This window comes from Perognathus longimembris, chromosome 1 (assembly GCF_023159225.1).
Source record: "Perognathus longimembris pacificus isolate PPM17 chromosome 1, ASM2315922v1, whole genome shotgun sequence".
Lineage (NCBI taxonomy): Eukaryota > Metazoa > Chordata > Mammalia > Rodentia > Heteromyidae > Perognathus > Perognathus longimembris.
This window is the reverse complement of record NC_063161.1, coordinates 15,414,272-15,439,797: the sequence shown is the minus strand read 5'-3', so window position 1 is coordinate 15,439,797 and position 25,526 is coordinate 15,414,272. Positions and strand designations below refer to the sequence as shown.

At 39.7% G+C, this 25,526-nt stretch overlaps 1 protein-coding gene across 3 annotated transcripts in view; it reads left to right on the top strand.

The window, feature by feature from the left end:
• Ano4 (anoctamin 4) overlaps nt 1-25,526 on the top strand; it is a 341,279-nt gene that overhangs the window by 151,452 nt on the left and 164,301 nt on the right. For all 3 annotated transcript variants that reach the window (XM_048357392.1, XM_048357385.1, XM_048357401.1), the window contains one exon: nt 11,514-11,708. In XM_048357392.1, coding sequence (XP_048213349.1) covers nt 11,514-11,708 — 195 coding nt within the window. The remainder of the gene's footprint in view (nt 1-11,513; nt 11,709-25,526) is intronic.

Sequence of the window (25,526 nt, the reverse complement as noted above, 5' to 3'; positions counted from 1 at the left end):
GTTATTTCTGCCATACTCCTTTCTTTACAAGCATATTATTCTATCATAGACAAAAATTCAGACCTCATCATCTTTGTTTTTCTGTCCTTGGCCTAGCAGATTGTAGGGTCAGTAGTTGTTGGTAGAAATCGATTACTCTGTAAGAAAAAAAATTCTTTCTATTACATTTTTCTCACTGGTCCAAATGATCAACATATGATACAAAGCTCTGTTCCCTCTAGGGAGTTAATGATTGCTCGCCATTGGAAGCTACCAGGGCACTTTGTGTTCACTTGTATTTGATTTCTAGACATAGCTTATTGACTGCTAAGAAACACTGTAAAGTTTGAGTTCCAGAATATTAAGGATTAGTGTTCTCAGGCTCACTTGGTGACTTTGCTTGAGGAGTGGTATCACTGGAAGTTAGAATGGCAGTGTACTTTTTCAGTGGGTGGGTTTGACCATATAAAGTAGGCTAGTTCCTTGCCTCACTATTTTTGCTGCTTACCTGGGGTGTGATTATATTTGTGCTACTCTTTGATGAAAAATGTCAAATAGTCAAATTTACTTTAGGAAAACAAAAATGCCTTGCTAGCTTCTTAAGGAAAAAAAGAAACAATGATCTTGGTTTCCTTTCTTTTTTTTTTTCTTTTAAAATATAACCCAGAAAGTATTGGTTTCTTCCTCTACACTACATTAAATGCCCTTGCTATTTTTTTGTTTGTTTGCTAATGCTCTGCTAAGGATTGCCTCAGACTGTGAGTTCCAGTAGTTCAAAAATTCTGTCATTTAATCTTAGAATCATCAGTGATTAGCGTAGAGGAAGCCTCTTGACAAATGTTCAGTGAATTTGTAAATGAACAATTGAAGATCTCAAAAAGAATAATTCCCCAAGGTATGCTTATAATTGCCCATTTTCCTCTATTCCACTTCCTTAAAAATCACCTGTGCCCATTTTCTGTTATAGAGATATAAAGCTTCTGTCTACAAATAAGGGTTTTGGGGAGAGACATAAATTGTGTCCAAGTCCACAAACAGTAAGGAAAACTCTAAAAAATTCTACCAGGTGACAGGAAATCATAGCTATTCTCTCTGTATTACCCTGAGTGTGAATATAAAGATTTAGGATAAGTTAGATTTTCATAGAGTAAAGCAAAGTGAGAAATGCAGACTATAGATTGTGATTTAGAGCAGTAGAGGGCAAAAGTTTTCCCCAAATGAGACAAAATGAAAAAGTATTGGAGAAGAAAGGTAGCAGGTGGCAAACTTAGACTAGCTGAAATTTTAAGAAATTTTCAGTGATGTTATTTATTTGCTTCATAGTGGTGTGCTGACCAGGACAAGATGGAATCACCACTATTTTCTACTTGCCTTTCCATTATGGCTAAGCACCAAGAACATTTCCTCATGTATCGGCTAGTCATTTGTACTTTGTTGTTTGAAAACTGTCCATTTAACTTGCCTACTTATTCAAATGTTTATTCTTATATTGTTTAATTTTTGGAGATATTTACATGTTCTGAATATTAATTATTTATAAATAACTGGCAAAGGTATACTTCTATAAGTTTTCTTAGCATTCTAGAATTGTTTCCTTTGCTATAAAAAGCATTCTAATATGCTGCAATCCTCTTTTTCAATTCTTGTTCAAATTTTCTGAGCAAATTGAGGTGCCATTGAGGAACCCCTGACTCTCTCTTAAATGCCTTTCTCTGTTTGCCTTTAGAAATGTCAGTGTTTCTGGTTTTACATTAAAATCTTTGATCCATTTTCAAGTGATTTTCATACGAGGTGAGAGTGGTTTTTAGTCTTCTACATGTGGATATCCAGTATTTTCCAACATTATTTGTATTCAACAAATAGTATTCATCAAGATTGTCTATTCAGACTAACTTTTCTCTACTATAGACTTTTGGCATCTTTGTAAAAATCAGATGTGGGCTTATTTCTGGATGTTCAATTATATTCTGTTGGTCTTAATGTATGTTTTTGTGGCAGTACCATGCTGTTTTTGTTATTGTGTCTCTGTGCTATAATTTGAAATTTGGTATTGTGATTTGTCCAACATTATTCTTTCGCTCAGGGCATTTATGATCTGTTGTGCTTCCAAATGACTTTTAAGATTGGTTTTTGTATTTCTGTGAAAAATGACATTGGGAATTTTATGGAAGTTGTGTTGAATCTGTAGATTGTTACTGACGGTGCAGCATGTTTCACAATATTAATTCTACCAGTTCATGAATATGGAAGTTCTTTCTTTTGTGTAGTGTATTCTTGAATTTCTTCCTTCTATGCTTTACTTTTCATTATCATGCACCTCATTGGTTAGGTTTGTCTTTAAGTTTTTATTTTTTTTGGCTATTAGGATATGTGTGTCTATGCCTGTTCTGGGGCTTCATTTCAGGGCCTGGGTGTGGTCCCTGAGCTCTTTTGTTGGAGGCCAGTGCTCTGCTACTAGAGCCACAACTCTATTTCTGGCTCCTTTCCTTCCCTTCACTTCGCTTCCCTTCCCTTCCCTTCCCTTCCCTTCCTTCTTCCCTCCCTCCCTCCCTTTCTCCCTTTCTTCCCTTCCTTCCTTCCCTCCCTTCCTCCCCCTCTCCCTCCCCTTTTCTTTCTTCCTCCCTCCCTCCATCCTTCCCTTCCTTCCTTCCTTCCTTTCTTCCTTGTAGTTAATTGGTGGTAAGAGGCCCATAGACATCCCTGCTCAGAATGGCTTTGAACTGTGATCCCATCTCATTTTGAGTAGCAGCTAGGCTTATAGGTGTGATCCACCTGCATCCAGGTTAATTCTTTAAAGGTTATTCCTGATTTCTTTCTCAGCCTAGATATATAGAAAAGCTGCTGATTTTTTAATGTTGATTTGTGTTCTCTACTTCACTGAAAATATTTGTCAGATTTAAATTTGTTTTGGTAGAATCTTTGGGGTCCTTTAAGTAAATGATCATACTGTCTGAAACTAAGGATAATGTGATTTCTTCCCTATTGACATTCATTTTATTTTTTTTGTCTTCCTTATTGATTTTGTCTTCCTAATGATTTTTAGCAATATACTGAATAAAAGTGGGAAGAATAGAGAACTTTTTCTCATTCCTGAGTTAAGAGGGACTAAAAGCCTTAGGAACTCATTGCTTTTAACCTTAATACTCAGTGGTTCTGTATTCTTACAAATCAATCTCCAAATATCAAAGGCATTTGATAAGCATAGATTGAATAAATGAATAGCAAAGTGAGTAAACTGTTTTAAATTTTATGTATATGTTCATTGACTTTCAAACATAGGAGCAGACCATGACATATTTAACTATTACTCTACTAACAAACATATTCTTGTTTCCAATATTAATACCCTGGTTACTAATTAGAATTTTGATATTAAGTACTGTTTAGCCAGTGCTTATTACATGTCAGACATTGTGATTTGTGTACAAATACCCTCCTTCATCCCTTAACATAAATATTTGAGGTATAAATTTAAATTTCCATTTTGAAAGAGAACAGAAGTTTTCATACAGAATTCCATCATAGCTTATTAATCAACACAGATAATACTGACTATGCACTATTATCCACTCAACACAAAAGCCCATCTGTTATTTCTTTCCTGTGTCCTAAAAGAAATTTTGAATGAAACATCTTTTTACGTAAGTCTTAGTATGATTACTGAGATACCTTCCTAAAAGTAGAATTATTGGATCTGCCAATAGTATCATGTTTTTTTTAAGTAGTAAGAAATAACCTGTGATGTTAAAGTGAAATTAAATGAATTGAGAATTAATTAATATTTGTAGAGAGAAACATTCTTGTTTTGATGTGAAGTTTTGAGGTTTTGTCTAATTGCCCACCGTGAGCAGTGTCTGAAAGCCCTGCTGTGTTATTTCCTCTCCAACAGTAAGCAGCATCTGCAATAAAAATAAACTTTTTTTTAGATTCTCAGCAAAATTGAACGGTGAGTGCAGAGTTCCCATGGATCCTCTACCCCAGGTTCCCCCATTTGTACCTTCCCATCTCATATTGGAACATTTAGTACTCTCACCCACAGGTTACACTGAGGTTCACTTGGGTGTTACGCATGCTGAGGATTGGGCAAGTTTATACTGACAGGGAAATACTGTTGTAGAAGAGTTTCACTGGCCTGAGAACACCTTGTGATCCAGGCAGGTATTCCTCTCTCCTCCACTGGTAGTCACTGATCTTCTTACTCTCTTTATAGTTCTACCTTTTCCTTATATATAACTAGAATCATTCAATGTGTAGCCTTTTGGGATTCATTGATTCTCAATAATAACCTTCTATAAGGCTCCCACATGTCTTTTCATGGTTTGGGAGCTCATTTCCCTTTAGCACTGAAGACTATTTCACTGTGTGAATGCACTGTAGTTTTATTTATCCATTTACCAACAGAAGGGCATCTTGGTTGCCTCCACGTTTTAGCAGTTGTGACTCAAGCTTCTGTCAACATTCTGGTTCAGGTTTTTGTGTGTACATAAGGTTTCAACTCATCTGAGTAAATGCCACAGGACAGAACTGCCATGCCATGTGATAAGAACAGGTTCAGCTTTGTAGATACTGCCAAACTGTTGTCCAAAGTAGCCATGCCATATAGTTAATCACATAGTTAATACATTCATGTACTTAACACATGATTACAATGTTTTGCTGTCTTAGAGAGGGGTAGGGAATACTCAAGATAATCAACAGTGTTTTTAAAGAACTTACCATTACAAGGTAACATTTAAATTTGGTATGGTAAACTATATCTTATCTCAGATTGCATAACTTTATTAGGCTGACATTTTTAGGACGAGTAGTTTTCTGCGTTCACTCTTTGAAAGGATAGGTGAAACCTTGGAAGAGAGTAGGAGCTAGATGAAGTGGTAAATCAGAGTCTTGAGCAGTTTGACTATTCCTACCATCTTCTCCACCCTCACAAAGTTCACCCACAGTGAAGAATTGCTAGTGTCATTTGTTACATTATGGATACACTGACGGATGCTATGTTAAATGAACTAATCCAGGCATAGAAAGACATACACCACATGACCTAATGCAGCATGTGGAATCTAAAATCGCTGCAATCATAGAAGCAAAAATGACAGTGGAGGCTTTGTCTTTCCCTCTTTCGATTCTTTTCTTGAAGTATTTAAATTGGTGCCTATTTGTTGTAGACATTAAATAAGATGTCCTGGCCCCAAGTTCAGAGAACAGAAATGCTGATGGTCCTATTATAGGTGGATAAGCTCTGAGGTAGATTCATAGTAGATGCTAATAATGCAGGAACGGATGCTTGGAGAGTAGGAGGAGGGCTAAGGGGATTTCTCAGAAAATGGGTGAATGAGCTGATGCTATAATATTTTGGATTGAGTGCCTGGAGGAGAACATTTTAGGCAAGGAGGATGCTTTACTTATGAACTCATCCCTATGACCAAACTATGCTCCCTAGAACTGTTCATTTTTACTTTATAAAGACTGTTACTGGGTTTGTGTTGAACAGGTTTCTTCTTCTATGTCCCAACCACCCCAAATATCAACCGTTGACTCCCAGAAACCATTGTCCCTTTTGCACAGGGATCTGTCTATAGAGGAACTGGTGTTTCACAGATCTCAGCTGGATTGCATGGGGCTTGGTTCAAGTTGTAGGATGTGGTTACTGGAGACCATGTGCTTTCTATAGTGATGAAAGAAGCATGAAACAAAGCCAAAACCACAGAAGCAAATTTCATACCTCTGCTTTTATTATGTCTACAAATATCCCCTGGCCAAAGCAATCACAATGACTAAGTCTGAAACCACAGAGCAGGGAGCAAACTTTCTCTTTAGTCTGGGAGGTACAGAGAAATCTCTCCAAGGCACAGAAGGTGTGGCTTTCTGTAATGAAGCCTTTCTCATAGAATTTTGAGGCAGGGGTTAGGAAAAGGGGGCTTTAATTCATAACCAACATCAAGAGAGAAAGAAGTTACCCAAAAAAAGACTATAAAGAAACTAGAGAGAAAATACTAGTAATTTATCTATGCCACTTCATCTGAATTCAAGCAATGCTGGTTCAACATGTATTCATGCTCTCACCCTTTCTGATTTTATACATTTTTCATATTGAGATTGATCTAAAAGTTAATCCAGGTACTTTACATCTAAGTATTTAGCATCTCAGTCTCTTTTGGTCAGAGTGTTCGAATGCTAAGCTAATATGGTTTTAGACGTACAACTGTCATAAAATTAGAGATGACAACATCTTGGCAGGAAGTTCTTCCTGGTTTTGATGTGTTAGCACTGCCAGATTTGTGTAATATGCTGATGCCAATATGGGAAGAAAAACAGAAAGATGCATTGCCTAATGACCTGTATTGGAGGAGGATACTGTAGCAAGTCCACTTGTTAGGCCTATGGAGATTAAGCAGCCATCTATCATCATCAGCTCTCTTGAGGCTGAATATGAGTTAGATCTCAGATGCTCTCTGGAAAGCACTTATACTCAGCTACTTACCAATTACACTGATGCTTACAGCTTCTCAGAATCTGCTCACCTGAGCTCACCCCAGGTGAGCACAGGGGGCACAAGTTCTGTGCCCTCTAATGGCACCAATACTAAGCTAAGGTCATATAAGGCATTCCCTGTCCTATGTGCAACTCTGTTTTTGAGCTTTTTTCCTCCCTCCTTAAGACATGGGAGGGTCTCAGTCTAATCCTGTTTTATAGGGCATCTGTACAGAATTCTTTGTGCATTTATAAGAGAGGATATTCAGGGAGTCCTCTCTCAAAAGTAAATCTGGAACCAAGTATCACCCAGGGCATTTTTGCCTTCATTCTGATGAGTGTTGCAGGGAATAGTAGTCTTGTGGGGTGTTTTTTCTACTTTATTGTCAAAGAATAAGCTAGAAACAAATATTTTCTTCTGGAGATTATTATATTTTTTAGTTCTGTGATTTCTATCATTTTGTGTTTTAAAAAATTATTGTTGTACAAAGGAGGTGCCACTTAATAAAAGCTTATGCATAGACTGCATCTTGATCATTGTCACCCCTTCCACATTCTCACCTACTTTGATCAACCTCTTCCTTTCCATAATTTTGTGGTATATACAAGGATTTTTTTTTTTTTTTTTTTTTTTTTTTTTTTTTTGCCAATCAGAGCTTAAGCTCAGGGCTTGAGCACTGTTTCTGGCTTTCTTTTTGCTCAAGGCTAGCACTCTGCCACTTGAGCCACAGCGCCGCTTCTGGCCGTTTTCTGTATATGTGGTGCTGGGGAATTGAACCTAGGGCCTTGTGTATCCGAGGCAGGCACTCTTGCCACTAGGCTATATCCCCACCCCCCCTACAGGAATTCTTAACTGCATTTCCTCCCTACTCACCTCCCTTCTCCCCGCTCCTTGCACATACCCATTTACTGGTGCTGATTTTGTTGGGCTTTGACCTAGTCATTCTAAAAACAAAATATACTATTTGAGCTCTCCATAGCGTCTGTTCTACTTCAGTTAATACTTCTGTTAATTCATTTGTAACCACTTGCATACCACACAACCTGTTCACTTATAGATTTAAAGGTACATTCTACCTGCCACAGGGGTTGGAAACCATGCAACCTTTGTTTCTCTGGGTCTGACTTACTTCATGTAATATAATATTCTCCAAGTCTTTCCATTTTCTTACAAATGGATGAGTAAATCATTCTAACGGATGAGTAAAATTTCATTGTGTAAATATCCCACATTTTCTTGACCCATTCATTCATTGAGGGGCATCTAGGCTGATGATTATTAGATTTTTCACCAGGAATAAATGCTTCATTTTATTTGTTTGCTCATGTGGGGGATATTCAGGGTAGTGTTTTCCCCTGGTTTGAAAAGTAATTTACCTGAGCCATGACAAGGGAGGGATGGGATGTATAGACACTGTTACTGCAAGTTGTAAAACACTGACAGAGCTACAGATGTTCCCCTGGCACATGGCTCTGCAGAATCACAGGAATGACATTTAGATGAAAGCCAATCACTACTGCACAGTCAACACTGCCCCGGTGTAAAGCAGTCAGGAATAATGCCCCTTGGAAATGGGCCAGAGAGAAAGGTCACCTAAGAATTCAATGCTATGGAGAATAAAATCCTATAATAAGAAAGTGTTTTTGAGAAACAAGCATAAGATATGACAACCTGAATGGAAATCTGAGCTGTTAATTTAATCTCCTATGAGGTTTGACCTGTTTTACCCACATTTTATTGGCAAGAAATCAAATCTCTCACACTAGGTAACATAGGCAGTAAATGATGTAGCTAAGCTTTGAATCCAGAAACTGATTTTAGCACCTATATTTTAACCACGATGTGTACTTCCCTCTTTTTCTGTAAAGGTGGTTCCTAAAGTTGTGACTTTGTGACCTTTGTTTAGTAGGTGATAGCACTCGTGAAGTAAAAGTAGTTGGGTTTTTTTTTAAATTTTTATTGTCAAAGTGATGTACAGAGAGGTTATAGTTTCATATGTTAGGCATTGGATACATTTCTTGTACTGTTTGTTACCTCCTCCCTCATTCCCCCCTTCTCCCTCCCCCTTTTCCTTCCCCCCCATGAGTTGCTCAGTTCATTTACACCAAACAGTTTTGCAAGTATTGCTTTTGTAGTAAAAGTATTTTGAAAAGATAATTTGAAGTAGGAAATAAAGGAGAGCAGAAAGTTTACAACCTTTTGGCCCTGTTGTCTCAGCTGAGTTGGCACCGAAGCTGTCTAAGGAAGTGAGAGAGGCACCCAAGTTTCAAGCCTCAGGAATCTAGGAAGGATGGGAAAGTAATAATGAAACAGGAAATACTAAACCAGAAATTTGTTATTCAAGTAAATGTGTTCACTGTCATTTTCTTTTTTGCCTCCTCCTCCTCCTCCTCCTCCTCCTCCTCCTCCTCCTCCTCCTCCTCCTCCCTCCTCCTCCTCCCTCCTCCCTCCTCCCTCCTTCCTCCTTTTTCTCTTTCTCTTCCTCCTCCTCCATTATTTTATTATAGCTGAGTATTGAACTCAGAGCTTTACACTTTGTAGGCAACCTCTTTATCACAACCCCAGTTCTTTTTCTTTTTCTTAGTTTGTTTTTCAGATAAGGTCTTATATTTTTGTCTGAGTTGGTCTTGAATAGCAGTCCTCCTGGGATTACAGGTGTGATGCTACCATACTTAGTCCTTAGTCCTGGGCCTTGGACTCAGGGCCTGAGCACCATCCCTTGCTTCTTCCTGCTCAAGGCTAGCACTCTGCCACCTGAGCCACAGCGCCCCTTCTGGCCGTTTTCCATATATGTGGTGCTGGGGAATCGAACCGAGAGCTTCATGTGTAGGAGGCAAGCACTCTTGCCACTAGGCCATATTCCCAGCCCCTAAAAATTTATATTATTAAGTGGTTGTACAAAGAGGTTACAGTTCCATGAATCAGATTGAGTACCATATGCATTTTGATTAATGTCACCCCTTCCTTTATTATCCCTAGTTATTCCCCCATCCCTACTCAAGTTATGTAGTCAATTTTTACATGATGTACATTGAATATAATGTATTTTCTTGATTTGACCATTGCATTACCTATGTTATAGATGAGTCTGCACGATGTAGAGGGCAAAGGGGGAGGGGAAGAGGGAGAAGTGATGGAAGCACCACATCTGTTATATGGAAAATATTTAGTTCAGAGCTGAGGAAGGAGTCACAAGAGTACAAAATAGGATCTTTGCCAGTAGAGACTCTTGAACTCCTGGGAGAAGTAGGCCATCTGTGTACCAGGAGGTGAACAAGAGTTCAAGGGTTTTTCATTTTGCATGGTAAGGGCTCATTGAAAGATTAAAGACCCAGAGTGTTGGCTGGAGTGGCTTCAAAAACTGGAAAGACTTCAAGGGAACAGGACAGTGCCAACTGGTTCTTACCAACAAAGGTCCTTGATAGGTGAGCTAAGCATAGAAAATAGGAGGAAAGGGGTAGAGAGGGTTCTAGAAGAGATCAAGTACTCAAGGGTCAGCATTCTGTACCTTTCAGTATTAACCTAGGCATATCTCTTTAGGTTTCAGGGTAATACAGACCTAAAACAATCTCTGCATTAATTTGTCATGCTGTCTAGCCTAATTGGAAACAACTACAGTTTAAAATGGTCCTGAATCGTTCTTTGTATGACCATGGACAAGTAATTTCTTGAACCTCAGATTTGTCATTTCTAAAATGTAGATTACCCATTATTTGTCTGTTAGCTCATTGCCTGGCATTTACTAGATAAACAGTGTCAACATTTTTTATAAAGAACTCAAGACCAAATCAGATGGTGTACTTTATTAGCTGATGATTCATTTCTAGGATTTGATTTCTAAATCTTTGCCTAGTTTAGCACTTTCAATTGTCTGGAGTATATTTGCTATCAGGGGTGCTAGCTACTTATTTACATATTGCTGATTCTCGCAGTCATGGCCCTTGTGTATAGAGTTCTGGTAGGCTAGGCCTTTAGCAGTACCTCAGAGGCCTCTTAATTCTTGGAGGACTTGGAAGGATTTGCTCAGGCATTAAGAGCTCTTCTGAAATTCCTGTGAAAAATACTCATCTTCCTTATTTCCATCTTGTCTTAATTATACCCATGAATTACTTTTTATTTCTAATCTTTTTTCCTATGATATACATTGTGTGTGTGTGTGCATGTGTGTGCGTGTGCGTGCGTGTGCACATATATATGCATGCAGGCAGGCGCCAGCCAATTCTTGAGCTTGAAGTTAGGGCCTGGGTGCTATTCCTTATCTTTTTATGCTTTAGGCTGGCACACTACCAGTTCAGCCACAGCTTCACTTCTGACTTTTTGATGGTTAAAAAAAAATAAGAGCCCCAATGCCTAACGTATGAAACTGTAACCTCTCTGTACATCAGTTTGATAATAAATTTTTTTTTTAAATCCCAAAGCAGAAACAATAACAACAACAAAAAATAAGAGTCTCATGGACTACTTTACTATCCAGGCTGGCTGTGAACCTTGATCCTTAGGTCTCAACCCCCTGAGTAGCTGAGATTACAGGCATGAGCCATTGGTACCTTGCTCATTATACTTTTTTACTTTATTTTTATTTTTGGTATGTTAGAAGTTACCTTAAATCATTTCTTTCTAAAAGTACACATAGTTCTATGTTTTCAGAGTTGTAAATATGAGCTCAGTTGTCAAACTCTGGCCTATTTGTGAATGCCAAGGAGTATAGCTTTGGTTTTTATTGAATTTGAGGTATCCCTATAACAATTCCTAAGTACCATAGCTTTTGAAAACTGCATGCCAAATATATGCATATTTTTCTGGGATTTTTGGAAAGAATTTTAATGAGAATATTAGCATTTCATCAAATCTGCATTCATAAAAGTCTTGTTATGGTAACTAAGGATGTCTATTTTGAACTAAGTAATGTTCAGTTCATATTGTGAAAAAAAATCACAGTTCCAGTATCACCAGTGTATGTGAAGCATTTGAAACAGAGTTGTTTCTGCTCTCTGAATTTTTTAGGCTAGAATGTATTTTGCACTGTATGTAGCCTTTCTAATGGTGCTATTTCTCCCTACAGGTTTAAGTTTATCTATTCATGGGGCTGAAAAGCGCTTGCAAATCCATCACCGGCGAAGTGTGGCAAGCCGCCCAGGGTCACGTCGTCGCCTGCCTGTGGTCAGGCATTCCTCACTCCCACCAGGCAGAAGGTCACTAAACATGGAGGCAAGCTCTTCTGGAACCAATAATGGCAAAACCAAAGTTTTCCATGCAGGTAATGTATAGGGGAACTCCACAGGGGTACAGTTCAGCAGCAACTTGACATAGCCTGTATTTCTTTTCATCATAGTTAAACTTACTTTTTAGAAGTCTTATTCCCCTCCCCCCCTTCACTACCATCAGTACCAAATGTCACCAAGACTAAGAAGAGGAAAGACTCTGATATATCAGAGAAGATTGAGATTAAGATTATAATCTACTTGCTATGGTAGGATCTAAATGAGAATTGGTGGTAAATATTTGCTTAGTGAATAAAAACTAAAACAGAAACTTGGCCATTATTATGATGATTTACTCTAAGATATCCCAGCGGGGGGGGGAAAAATTCAAGCTAAAAATACCCACTTTGAAGGCTGAGTTATCCTGGTTAGTTTGCTCCCCTCCCCTCTCCTGAGGTCAAGGACAAAGACTGAAGGTATAAAATTAAGTTTCAAGGCTTCTGGAAATCATTTGTGGTCTCTCAAAAGACATAGAAATGGGCTGGGAATGTGGCTTGGTGATAGAGTACTCGCCGTGCGTGCATGAAGCTCTGGATTCAAATCCTCAGTACCACATAAACAGAAAAAGCTGGAAGTGGGGCTGTGGCTCAAGTGGTGGAGTGCTAGCCTTGAGCACAGAGAGGCTCAGGGAAAGAGCCCAGACCCTGAGTTCAAGCCCCAGGCCCTGCCAAAAAAAAAAAAAAAGAAAGAAGGAAGGAAGGAAGGAAGGAAGGAAGGAAGGAAGGAAGGAAGGGAAAAAAGACATAGAAGTGATTCTATCTTACATCTAGCAATTCTACCTAGAAGGTTTATGTATGGATTTGGGTGAAAAGCTCTTTTAAGTATTCATCCATGCATTTACTCAGCAAGCACTTAGTGCGCTATTGCTATATATGTATCCTAGGCGTTGTTTTGAGAACCGAGGAAATAATCAGCGAACAAGACAGTGTTCCTACTAGGTGGTGTTGGGTGGTTTTAGACAACAAAGGACTTCAGAAGTCATTTAGAATAACTCCCATCCAATCCTGATTCTTCTTCGTTGTGTCCTAGCAAATGATCATACAGACCCCCCCCCACACACACACAAAAAGCATTCATTCACCTCTTACCACATGACACTACATTTTCTTTCTAAGCAAGGAACCTTGTTCCCCAGCTTCTCCAAGAAATCTCCAGGCCCTTGAGCAGGGGCCAACCTGAGGTTTCTGATCCTTTATCTTCTACTGTATCACATTCAAATCCCAGTCTTCCACCTTTGCCTCTAATGTTCAGAAGATGGGCTTACTGCTGTCGGTAGCCAAGTCTTCACCTGCGTGCCTGGCACTTTCCCTCGCTCAAACCTTACTCAGGAGAATGTGTCTCCTGCTTTCATTTGCAATACATGATGAATACATGATAGCATTTCACATCTCCCACCCTTTACACATGTTCTTCTCTCTAGAATACCCTGCTTTTGCTTTGTTATTTTTTTTGTGTGTTTTTTGAAATTGCCTAGTCTCCTCTGAAAGATCAGGGATTTGGGGGATCATTCTTCTTTATGCTTCTAGTAAGTGTTTGTAGGGTAGGACTAAACTGGAAATGGACTTTTGTTAGCTCTCTTTTTTTATTAGAATAGCTTTTTATAGATATAGGTATAGGTTATTATAATAGCTTTTTAATTGGGGGGTACCAGTTCTGGGGCTTGATCTTAGGACCTGGGTGCTGCCTGTCACCTTTGTTGCTTAAGGCCAACACTCTATCACTTGAACCACAGCTCCAGTTTTGGCTTCGCTTGGAGGTACTTAATTGGAGAAAAGAGTTTCACGCAGACTTTCCTGCCTGGGCTCCCTTTGAACGTCAATCCCCAGATCTCAGCTTCCTGAGTAGCTAGGCTTATAGACATGACGTCCTGCCTCACAGCTCTATGATCCCTTTTTAATTGCTCTGCCTTTCTTTCAACAAGTTCTTGAGATATAGCTGTTAACAAAGAACACAAAAAGTTTCTGCCATTAGGATATTCCACTATTAGCTGAGAGATTATAAATCAGCATAATATATAAACTATATAGTATATATCATATTTTCCTGTATATAACTACATTGTAGTTATAACCATATGTAATTTTACATAACTACATATAATATATCTATAGTACTTAGGACAGGCTAAATTATTATGGATTAAAATAAACAACAGAGGGGATGCACAGGGGAAGACGGCGGAGGAGCAGCTGAGCCCTGCAGAGCTCCCTCCGATATCGTAGTTTTCTCACCTCATAGAAACTGTTTCTCCGAGAAAGACAGCCAAAGTAAGTTCTAACAGTACAGGGATTCTGAACAGGAAGGAAAAATCGACTTTGCTGGTCTGAAAACACAGTTTTGAGCTCCCGCCGCGTCCCGCCGCGGCGCCAGCGCCGGCTCCGGCACAGGCACAGTGCCGGGCACAGCCCCCCGCACTCCGCGCAGCTAAAGCGAGAAATACTCCAGACGGCAGCCGAGCACGGAGGACCTGACATCGCGGAGACAGCGTGAGTACCCCGCAAAAAAAAAAAATTATTCTCGCTTGTGCCCACAATCCAGCTTCTGGAAGGCATCCCTGTCCCCACCGCCAGAGCAAAGCGCCATCTTTGCCACTGGCATAGGGTCAGACCAGACTGGAACTGAAGCGGGCCTGGGGAAAGCGAGGTCAAAAAAGCCATCTTTGAAAAGGGCAGGAGGGGCGGAATCAGTGAGAACCAGCTCCGCCCAGAAGAACGCCCCCTGCCCTGGTGGGAGGCGAGTCCGGGGCTTAGCCAGAGAAGCCCCGCCCTCCCCGCCGGAACTTCTAAACTTAAAGCAAAAGCTGCGAGCAGCTACCAGGGGCACGGAAACAACAGATGGAGGAACAAACAGTTCCGGGGACAGCTAAACGGTCCCGTCACAGAGGAAACTAATTCCCAGCCCAAAACGGAGCTGCATTCCATAGCTACCTATGCCAAGGAGGCCGCCTCCCTCAGGCAAGCAACTCTTAGTGGAGCAAAACAGGCCAGAGGCGCCACGCTCTGCTGAGTTCACAGTCTAGTTAAGTCCAGGCATCAAAGGCAGCGGCCCCACAGCAGACAGAGGAGCCACAGATCCTGTGACTGCCCACGTCCCCATCGACAGAGGACGCCCAAGGCCTGCCTGCAAGCTGTGCGAACCTCAGAGACCCACGATTGCACCAACAGGGGAGAAGGTCAGAACAGATCCACCCCTTGCCAACTGAAATCAAGTCAAACCAGCCAATCAGGAAAATAGACTGCAGTCCATTGCAGGGAAACCAGAGACTGGTTTCTTTTTCTTTTCAAACATTTTTTTTAACTTTTCTTTTAAATTTTCTTTTTAATTTTTTCACACCTGAAACATCATTGGCTGTTTTTTTTTTTTTTTCCATTTTTACTGGTTTGTTTTATCAAGTTTTTTTTTTGTGTTTGTTTATTTGCTTGGGTTGTTCCTTTTCTGTTATTTTCCTTTTTATTTACTTATGCTTCCTTGTTAAATAATTTTTCTCTGTTTTGTGTATCTGTCTTCCAGTATTTTTACTTCATTTCTCTCGTTGCGTCCTCTTCCTTTAAAAATTACTTTCCTATAAATAACACCTACACCCTTTTCTGCTAACTCTCCAGTGTCTGTCATTTTATCAATGTTCTTTCTACTGATTCTACTCTTCTCCACATTTCCACGTCACTGAAACTAAACCAAAATCACCACCACCCCCCCAATACACTTTACTCTATTCTCTTTACTACCTCCAACTTACCCTCCTGACTTACTGCCTGGACCTCCAGGTTCCATTGACTCCTGGTTATTGGATAGAGGATATCCCAGCTTAATACGAGTGAATCAAAGGGGTTCATAGAGAAAGCCAGTCCTAAAAGAACTTAATATAAAAACAAGAATTGCGTATAAGGTTGTAACAGTAAATAAGTAACTACTGAATACAGGGCCCAGGATCAGACGTCATATTGAAATTGTATTCTTTAGGAACACCAAATCTAACTTTATAGACAGGTATACAAGTTATCTGTATATAATTGTGAAATTGTAAGATTTACACAACAGTGCTTGGTAAGGGCTGCTTTGGGTCTTAAACAGTGCTCACAGGTGCTGGTAGACTGGCATTCCCAATTCAAATGGGCAGAAGAAACACAAGAAAGATGGCAAACAATGAAGTCTTATCCCCCACCCAAAACAAGCAGGAAGCAGAGCAGTCAATCAAAAACATAGAAGAAAACCCTCAAAATGCTCTACAAAGTTTACTGATAAACATGATAAATGAAAAGTTTGAATCTCTTCAGTCAATTATGTTAGAGCGTGAGGAGGCAAAGCAAAAATTAATGGAGAATTTCATGGCATCCACAAATAGAAAGATAAGTGAGCTTCAAGAGTCAAATGAAAAGATAGCTACCCAACTTAAAGATTTGAGAGACAACACTCAAAACCAAAGTAATGAAGTTAATGAAGTAAAGAAGTCCATACAGGACCTAAGAAATGACATGGAAATCATCAGGAAAGACCAGTCAGAAGGAAAAGAGATTCGAAATCAAGTAGCTAGCCTACAGTCCCGACTAACTGAAGCAGAGGATCGAATCTCAGGAGCTGAAGATTCCTTAGATTCTATGGAGAAAGATCAAAAATCAATACAAATCCAGTCCAAGCAACAAAACAGATCGCTACAGGAGATTCAAGACACAATCAGGAAGCCCAATTTAAGGATAATAGGTATTGAGGAAAACTTGGAGAAAGAGGTTAATGGGATAGGCAACCTATTTAACAGAATATTAGCTGAGAACTTCCCAAACATCCAGAAGGAAAGGCCTATACAGATACAAGAAGCATTTAGAACCCCAAATCGACCAGACCAGAATAGGACTTCCCACCGACACATTGTGAACAAAACAGCTTCAGCAGAGTGCAAGGAAAAAATACTCAAAGCTGTTAGGGCAAAGAAAACAATCACATATAAAGGAAAAGCAATCAGAATTACCCCAGACTTCTCAGCAGAGACCATGAAAGCAAGGAGAGCCTGGAATGAAGTATACCAAACTCTAAATAAAAATAACTACCAACCAAGAATTCTGTACCCCGCCAAACTCTCCTTCATAGCCGAAGGTCAAATAAAAGTCTTCCACAATAAGGAAAAACTGAAACAATATATCTCCACCAAACCAGCTTTACACAAAATCCTTAAAGACGTACTATACAGGGAAAATAATCAAGATCCCAACACAGACAGAGAAATGAACCCTAATTAGTAAACACTAGATCAAGAAATGGGAAGACACAGCTTTAAACAAGACAGTGATAATGAAAGGAACAAACGATCACCTCTCAATCCTAACTGTCAACATTAATGGACTTAATTCTCCAATCAAACGACATAGGCTCATAACTTGGATCAAAAATCAAGATCCATCTTTCTGCTGCCTCCAAGAGACACATCTATCCAGCAAAAGTAAACATCTTCTAAAAGTGAAAGGCTGGAAACAAATCTATCAAGCAAATGGCCCCCATAAGCAGGCTGGAGTTGCAATCCTAGTATCAGACAAAATTGACTTCAAATTAAAAAAGCTAAGAAGAGACAAAGAAGGTTACTACATACTAGTAAAAGGATCTCTCCAACAGGAAGAAATAACCATCCTAAATATCTACACGCCAAATGCAGGAGCACCCAACTTCATCAAACAAACACTACTGGCTCTAAAAACATTCATAGACCCAAACACAATGATAGTGGGGGACTTTAACACTCCACTATCACCTCTGGACAGATCAACACGCCAAAAACTGAACAAAGAAACCACAGAACTAAACAATTGCATAGACCAACTAGACTTAATCGACATCTACAGAATATTCCACCCAGCAAGGACAGAATACACATTCTTTTCGGCAGCACACGGAACATTCTCCAAAATAGATCACATCTTAGGGCACAAAGAAAATCTGTACAAATTCAGAAGTATCAAAATCATTCCCTGCATTCTTTCAGACCACAATGGAATAAAATTAGAGCTCAAATCATTCAGCCACCACAGAAAATCCCACAATTCATGGAGACTAAAGAACACACTGTTGAACCATCAGTGGATCATTGAAGAAATTAAAACAGAAATTCAAATGTTTATGGACTTCAACCAAGTTGAGGGCACAAAGTACCAGCTCCTTTGGGACACAGCAAAGGCAGTACTCAGAGGAAAATTTATATCTCTGAGTACATACATCAACAAACTGGAGAAACAGCAACTCAGTAATTTAAGGAAGCACCTTAATTTTCTGGAGAGAGAACAGCAAGCAAAACCCCAAGTCAATAGACGGAAGCAAATAATTAAAATCAAATCAGAATTAAATCAATTAGAGACGAAAAAAACCATCGAAAGAATCAACAAAACAAAGAGTTGGTTCTTTGAAAAAATCAACAAGATAGACAGACCCCTGGCAAACCTGACCAAAGAACGAAGGCAGCACACTCAAATAAACAAGATAAGAGATGAAACAGGTAGCATCACCACAGAAATAACCGAAATTCAGAAAATAATAAGGGACTATTTTGCAAACCTTTATGCCAACAAATTCGAGAACTTGGAAGAAATGGATGATTTCCTAGAAAAAATTGATACCCCCAAACTCAACTATGAAGACTTAAACCTTCTAAAAAGACCCATATCCAGTTTTGAAATAGAAACAGCAATAAATGATCTCCCATCCAAGAAAAGCCCAGGTCCAGATGGATTCACCGCAGAATTCTACAAGGCCTTCAAAACAGAACTCACTCCAATATTTCTCAAACTCTTCAATGAAATTGAAAGAGAACGTTCACTGCCAGACTCATTTTATGAAGCCAGTATAACCCTCATCCCAAAACCAGGCAGAGATTCATCACGGAAAGAGGACTACAGACCAATCTCCCTGATGAACATAGATGCAAAAATTCTCAACAAAATTCTGGCCAATCGACTTCAACAGGTCATCAAAAAAATCATACACCACGATCAAACTGGATTCATCCCAGGGATGCAAAGCTGGTTTAATATACGCAAGTCAATTAATGTAATCCACCACATCAACCGGAGCAAGGTAAAGAACCACATGGTTTTATCGCTGGATGCGGAAAAAGCGTTCGATAAAATCCAGCACCCATTTATGCTAAAAGCCCTGGAAAAACTGGGATTCCAGGGAACATTCCTGAATATAATCAAGGCAGTTTATGACAAACCAACAGCAAGCATAACTCTAAATGGTGAAAAACTAAAGCCATTCCCTTTAAAATCAGGAACAAGGCAGGGATGTCCACTCTCTCCCCTGCTCTTCAACATAGTACTAGAATTCCTAGCCAGAGCAATTAGGCAAGAAGAGAATATAAAGGGGATCCAAATAGGAAAAGATGAAGTTAAACTTTCTCTCTTCGCAGATGACATGATCCTATACCTAAAGAATCCCATAGACTCTACCCCCAAGCTACTAGAGCTGATACAAAACTTTGGCAAAGTTGCAGGATATAAAATAAACCTTCAAAAATCAACGGCCTTTCTCTATGCTAACAACCCGAAGACCGAGGCTGAAATCAGGAAAGCAACTCCTTTTGCAATAGCCCCCAAAAACATAAAATACCTAGGAATAACCTTAACCAAAGAAGTGAAAGACCTCTTTGAAGAGAACTTTAAAAGCTTGAAAAATGAAATTAAGTCAGAACTAAGAAAATGGAAAAACCTCCCATGCTCCTGGATTGGGAGGATTAATGTAATCAAAATGGCAATATTGCCAAAGGCTATCTACAAATTCAATGCAATACCCATTAATATCCCAACACCATTCTTTAATGAAATAGAGGAAGCAATCCAGATATTCATATGGAACAATAAAAGACCTAGAATAGCAAAAACACTCCTAAGCAGAAAGAACAGTGCTGGAGGAATTACAATACCCAACTTCAAGCTGTATTATAAAGCTATAGTAATAAAAACAGCTTGGTATTGGCACTGGAACAGGCCTGAAGACCAATGGAACAGAATTGAAGACCCAGAATTAAACCCACAGAACTATGCCTACTTAATCTTTGATAAAGGAGCTAAAACAATAGTATGGAAGAAAGATAGCCTCTTTAACAAGTGGTGCTGGCAAAACTGGCTCAACACATGCAACAAACTAAAACTAGATCCTTATATATCACCCTGCACCAAAATCAATTCCAAATGGATTAAAGACCTTGAAATCAAAACAGGCACCCTGAAGACACTAAAGGAAGGAGTAGGAGAAACACTTGGGCTCCTTGGCACAGGACAGAACTTCCTTAACAAAGACCCTGAAAGGCTACAAATCAAAGAAAGGTTGGACAAATGGGACTGCATCAAACTCCAGAGCTTCTGCACGGCAAAGGACATAGCTCTCAAGATAAACAGAAAGCCCACAGACTGGGAGAAGATCTTTACCGGACATTCAACAGACAAAGGCCTCATCTCTAAAATATATGCAGAACTAAAAAAATTACCTTCTTCCAAAACAAAACTGCAAAGAACCAATAGCCCCCTCATCAAGTGGGCTAAAGACTTACAAAGAAACTTCTCTGATGAGGAAATTAGAATGGCCAATAGACATATGAAAAAATGCTCTACATCACTGGCCATAAAGGAAATGCAAATCAAAACAACATTGAGATTCCATCTCACCCCAGCAAGAATGTCATATATCAAGAAAACTAACAATAACAATTGTTGGAGGGGATGTGGCCAAAAGGGAACCCTACTTCATTGTTGGTGGGAATGTAAACTGGTTCAGCCACTCTGGCAAGCAGTATGGAGATTCCTCAGAAGGCTCAATATAGAACTCCCCTATGACCCAGCAGCCCCACTGTTGGGTATCTATCCAAAAGCCCACAAACAAAATCACAGTAATGCCACCAGCACAACAATGTTCATCGCAGCACAGTTTGTCATAGCGAGAAGCTGGAACCAACCCAGATGCCCCTCCATAGATGAATGGATCAGGAAAATGTGGTACATTTACACAATGGAATTTTATGCCTCTATCAGAAAGAATGACATTGTTCCATTTGTAAGGAAATGGAAAGACTTGGAAAAAGTTATACTAAGTGAAGTGAGCCAGACCCAAAGAAACATGGACGCTATGGCCTCCCTTATTGGGAATAATTAGTACAGGTTTAGGCAAGCCATAGCAGAGCATCACAAGGCCCAATAGCTATACCCTTAGAAACACATAAGATGATGCTAAGTGAAATGAACTCCATGTTATGGAAACAAGTGATATATCACAGTTGTAAATACTTTCAACGTCCTATGTGTATGTGTAGTTTCTATTATTGATGATGTTTTGTATCACCTTCCTATGTTTGTACCTACACTATCTCTGTAATCTTATCTGAGTATATTGGAAACCGTGTTTACTGGTATTGGAAGTAGGAAATTCAAAGGGAATACCAAATTCGAGAGACACAGGGTAAAAAAAGAGAAATAACTACAAAAGCAATACTTGCAAAACTGTTTGGTGTAAGTGAACTGAACACCTGGGGGGGGGAGGGAAAGGGGGGGAGGGCATGAGGGACAAGGCAACAAACAGTACAAGAAATGTATCCAATGCCCAACGTATGATACTGTAACCTCTCTGTACGTCAGTTTGATAATAAAAATTTGAGAAAAAAAAAAAAAAAAAAACAACAGAGGAGGGGTTGGGAATGTGGCTTATCGGTAGAGTGCTTCCCTAGCATGCATCATGCCCTGGGTTTGATTCCTCAGCACCACATAAACAGAAAAAGCCAGAAGTGGTGCTGTGGCTCAAGATGTAGAGTGCTAGCCTTGAGTAAAAAGAACCCAGGGATACTGCTCAGGCCCTGAGTCCCAAGCCCCAGGACAGGCAAAAGAAAAAAAAAAAAAAAGAGGAATCAGGAAGTAAGAGTGTGTTACAATTTGAAATAGTGACCAGGAAAAACTGCATCATAGGTGAGATTGATGAGCAAAGACTATTAAGTTGCTGAGCAAATACTTTGGGTTTTAGAACCGCATTCCAGCAGAGGGCTAGCCAGTGGATAAGCCCTATAGCAAATCACACTATTAGAAGACTAGCACAGAGGCCCATGAACCTGGAATGGGGTGAGGAGGAAAATCAGTTCAGTGAAGTCAGTGAGAACCAGATGGTTCAGAGACTTGTAGGCAATTCAACCTTATGTGAAATGGGAAATTTTATAAAATTCATCCCATGATCTGACATCATTAACAGAATCACTTCTTTTTGTTGTCTGACAGCAAATGCTAGGGGACGTGGATACAGGGGAAAAAGTTATACCAGAAAAAAAATTAACTAGTGGAAAATTGGAGGTAACCCTGACTAAGTGTAGTAGATAAGTGATGGAGAATATGGATTCCTGGGTATATTTTAAAGTTAGGCACACAGAATTCTCCAATGAATTGGATATTGGATACGTGAGAAAGAAGAACTAAGTATGCTTCCAAAGTTTTTTGGTTGAAGAAAAGGGCTGAGTATCAACTAATGGAGAATGCTACAGAGGGAGCAGATTTGTTGATTTGGGGGTGGAGGTGATGCTGCAATCAGAAGTTTGATTGTGGATATATTATTGAGCATGGGTGAAATGCCAAGTGTGGGACAAGCCTTTGTGGAGTCTGGAAGATTGGTTTGGAAGATTTAAAGTCAATATATGTTGACATATGCATTATCCTCTTAGACGAAAAGATTTGAGCAAAGGAAGAAATGCAGTTGAAACTTGGTATTATCAGACTTCCCATTCTTGGATTCAGCCAGTCATAGATCTAAAATATTGAGAGAAAAAATTTCATTTATGAAAAACATATACAGACACTTTTCTTGTAGTTATTCCCTAAACAATATGGTGTAACAATGATTTACATGACATTTACAGTGTAGTAGGTGTTATAAGCAACCTAAAAATAATTGTAATTGTAAATATATAGATGAATGTACGGATGCTGTATATTATGGATTTGGGATATCTGTTCAGAAGCCAATCTCTGAAGATACTAAGTGATGGCTAAAGATGGAAAAGGGAAGAAGTCAAGGGTCAGGACCCAGAGCATTTTAATACTGTAGTAAATTGGTTTGTGTCACTGAGGACACAAACCACTAGCCAAAAAGGCCAAGAAAGAATGGCAAGCAATGATGGAGAAAACCAGATCTGCCATGTGTTGAAAGTTTAAAAAGCCTTACCAAGAAGTGGAGCGATTATCTAGGTTAAATGTTGAAAGTCAAGTAAGGTGAAAATTGAGGATTGTCCATGGATTTCCAGATGAGTGGAAGTTAAAGGTGATTTCGATAAGAACGGTTTTGGTGAAGTGGGTAGAGATAAAATCCCTGACTGAAGTGGTATTAAGAAAGAGTCAGAGGATACAAATTGGATGCTGTGGAGATAAGCAAATTCTTGTTGAGCAGCTTTGCTATGAAGAGTTGTAAAGAAATAGGGCAGTGGCTGGAGGCTACATGAAGTGAGGAGAAAGTTTCTTTTCAAACGAGCAGATCTTCAGCAGATGATGGTGGTGTTGAGAGGCCAGAATTCATGCTGGGGGATTCTGTGAGATGCTGAGGGCTCTGGACAGTAAGGTCAAGGATAATGTCTTAGATGATGGGTGGGAAAGGGGAGAGTTAGGAAGGTGGGATGAGGGTCTAAGTTCTTTTCTCACTGTGTCAGCTTAACCTGTAATGTGGGGAAACAAGGCCATCACTGAGAATGAGAATGGAGCCAAGCAAAGACAGAGATAATGGTATGAAAGGGGAAATACGTTTGCCACCACACCTGCAAAGGCATTTGAGATTCATAGCCATGAAATTAATGCAGACTACTGAAGTTGTGCATTTTGTAGCTACAGGAGGGCATAGCGTCAACAAAGACTTGGAATGTGATCAGGACTGTGGTTTTGACAAGGAAATAGGCAGAGAGAGGGGGATGAGAGAGAGGGAGGGAGAGGGAGAGAGAAGGAGGAGAGGGAGGGGGAGGGTGAAGTCAAAGAGGTATGAGGGGGTGATTGTAGTGATTAATGATGTGACTTACAATGGTAAAGAGAGTGAGTAATGATACCTAGGGAATGAGGAATGGTGAAAAGTTGGTAGGATCAATTGGTGAGAGTTCCAAGGGGGTTCAGAGGACAGTCAATGATAAAGGGATGGTTTGGGATGATGAGAATGCATGACACTAATAGTATGGAGATGCTCTTACTGGTAGTGAAAAGATCTACAAAAGAGCATGAAATGAGAGTTGATAATAGGGTGAAAGATGAGACCATTGGATGATGACCAGGGACTAAGAGACCAGAGTGTGGGAAAGATCACTTGTATACAGTTAGCCTTTATACCCAGAGGTTCCATTCTCCATCTGTAGACTCATTCACCTGTGGATCCAAGCACCAGTGGCTCATACCTGTAATCCTAGCTACCCAGAAGGCTGAGATCTGAGGATTGTGGTTTGAAGCCAGTCCAAGCAGGAAGGTCTGTGAGACTCTTATGTCCAGTTAACCAGCAGAAAACCAGGGGTACAGATGTAGCTGAAGTGGCAGATTATTAGCCTTGAGTGAAAAAGCTAAGGGATAGCACCCAGGGTCTGAGTTTAAGCCCCAGTACTGACACACATACAAAGAGAAAAAACTTGGAAAAAATATTTCTGTTCTGATTTGTAACTTTCCCCCTAAACAATACAACATCACACCTATATGTCATTTACATTGTATTAAGTATTATAAGTAATTGAAAGATCATGTGAAGTCTACAGGGGATGTGTGTAGGTTATATGTAGATATCATTGACATTTCATTAAAAGAACTTGAGATCCACAGAATTCAGTATCTGAAAAAGGTCCTGAAACCATCTTGAGTGGATACCATCTCATGGGGATACTTGAAGTTGCAGTCATCAAGAATTTAGTTGTTTGGGGGAGAAGATAGACCAGACTAACCTCATCGAGAAATAAAGAATCGTGACTTGGGAAGTAGTAGATGATTACAAAGGTGAAAGGTAGAAGGTGAGATTTGGAGCTGGGGAGAGAAAATAGTTTTAAGGTGGCTTTAAGACTCACCAAGCAGCAGCAGCAGCAACAACAACACCCTGTTCCTCTTTCTGATTCATTTGTGACAGGCCTGGGGGAGAAAAGAATACCACATGAAAGAGTTGCAAGGAAGCATTGATCTCTGGGAAACCTGGATTTAAATTAGATCCAGAAATTGGGGGTAATCCAAGAAGAGATTGGCCAATGATAGGCAGAGAATTATGGAGGATGCAGTGGAAAAGCTTGGTGTTCTGTTTTCACCTTCAGTGACTCTATTGAATTTTGAAACCATCCTGATCTGCTCTGAAGATGGTTAGTGTCAGTACCCCTCTTAAAATTCTTTGTGGATATTTAGAAGAAATGGCTGCCTTGGGTCCCAGTTTTTCAAGTCTTCTACAATTTAGCCTCTCCTTACTCTTCTAAACTTGCTTCCTTGCTTCCTTGCTTCCCCCTCTCTCTTCTTCTCTCTCTCTCTCTTGCATGCACGCACATACACACACACACACACACACACACACACACCATTTCTCACTTCATTCTTCTTTAGCCACCTATAGTTTTTTTTTTTTCACAGAATCTCAACTAGGCTTTTACTCTTTCAGTTCTTTTCTATTTCTTGAGCTCTTCCTACATTTTAGAAGGCTCTTTCCCTCACTACATCTACATCCTGATCCTTCATTCCTCAAGATGAAATTCAATTTTCCCTTCCTCCAGGAGGCCTTTCTAGGGCTGGGGATATGGCCTAGTGGCAAGAGTGCCTGCCTCATATACATTAGGCCCTGAGTTCGATTCCCCAGCACCACATATACAGAAAATGGCC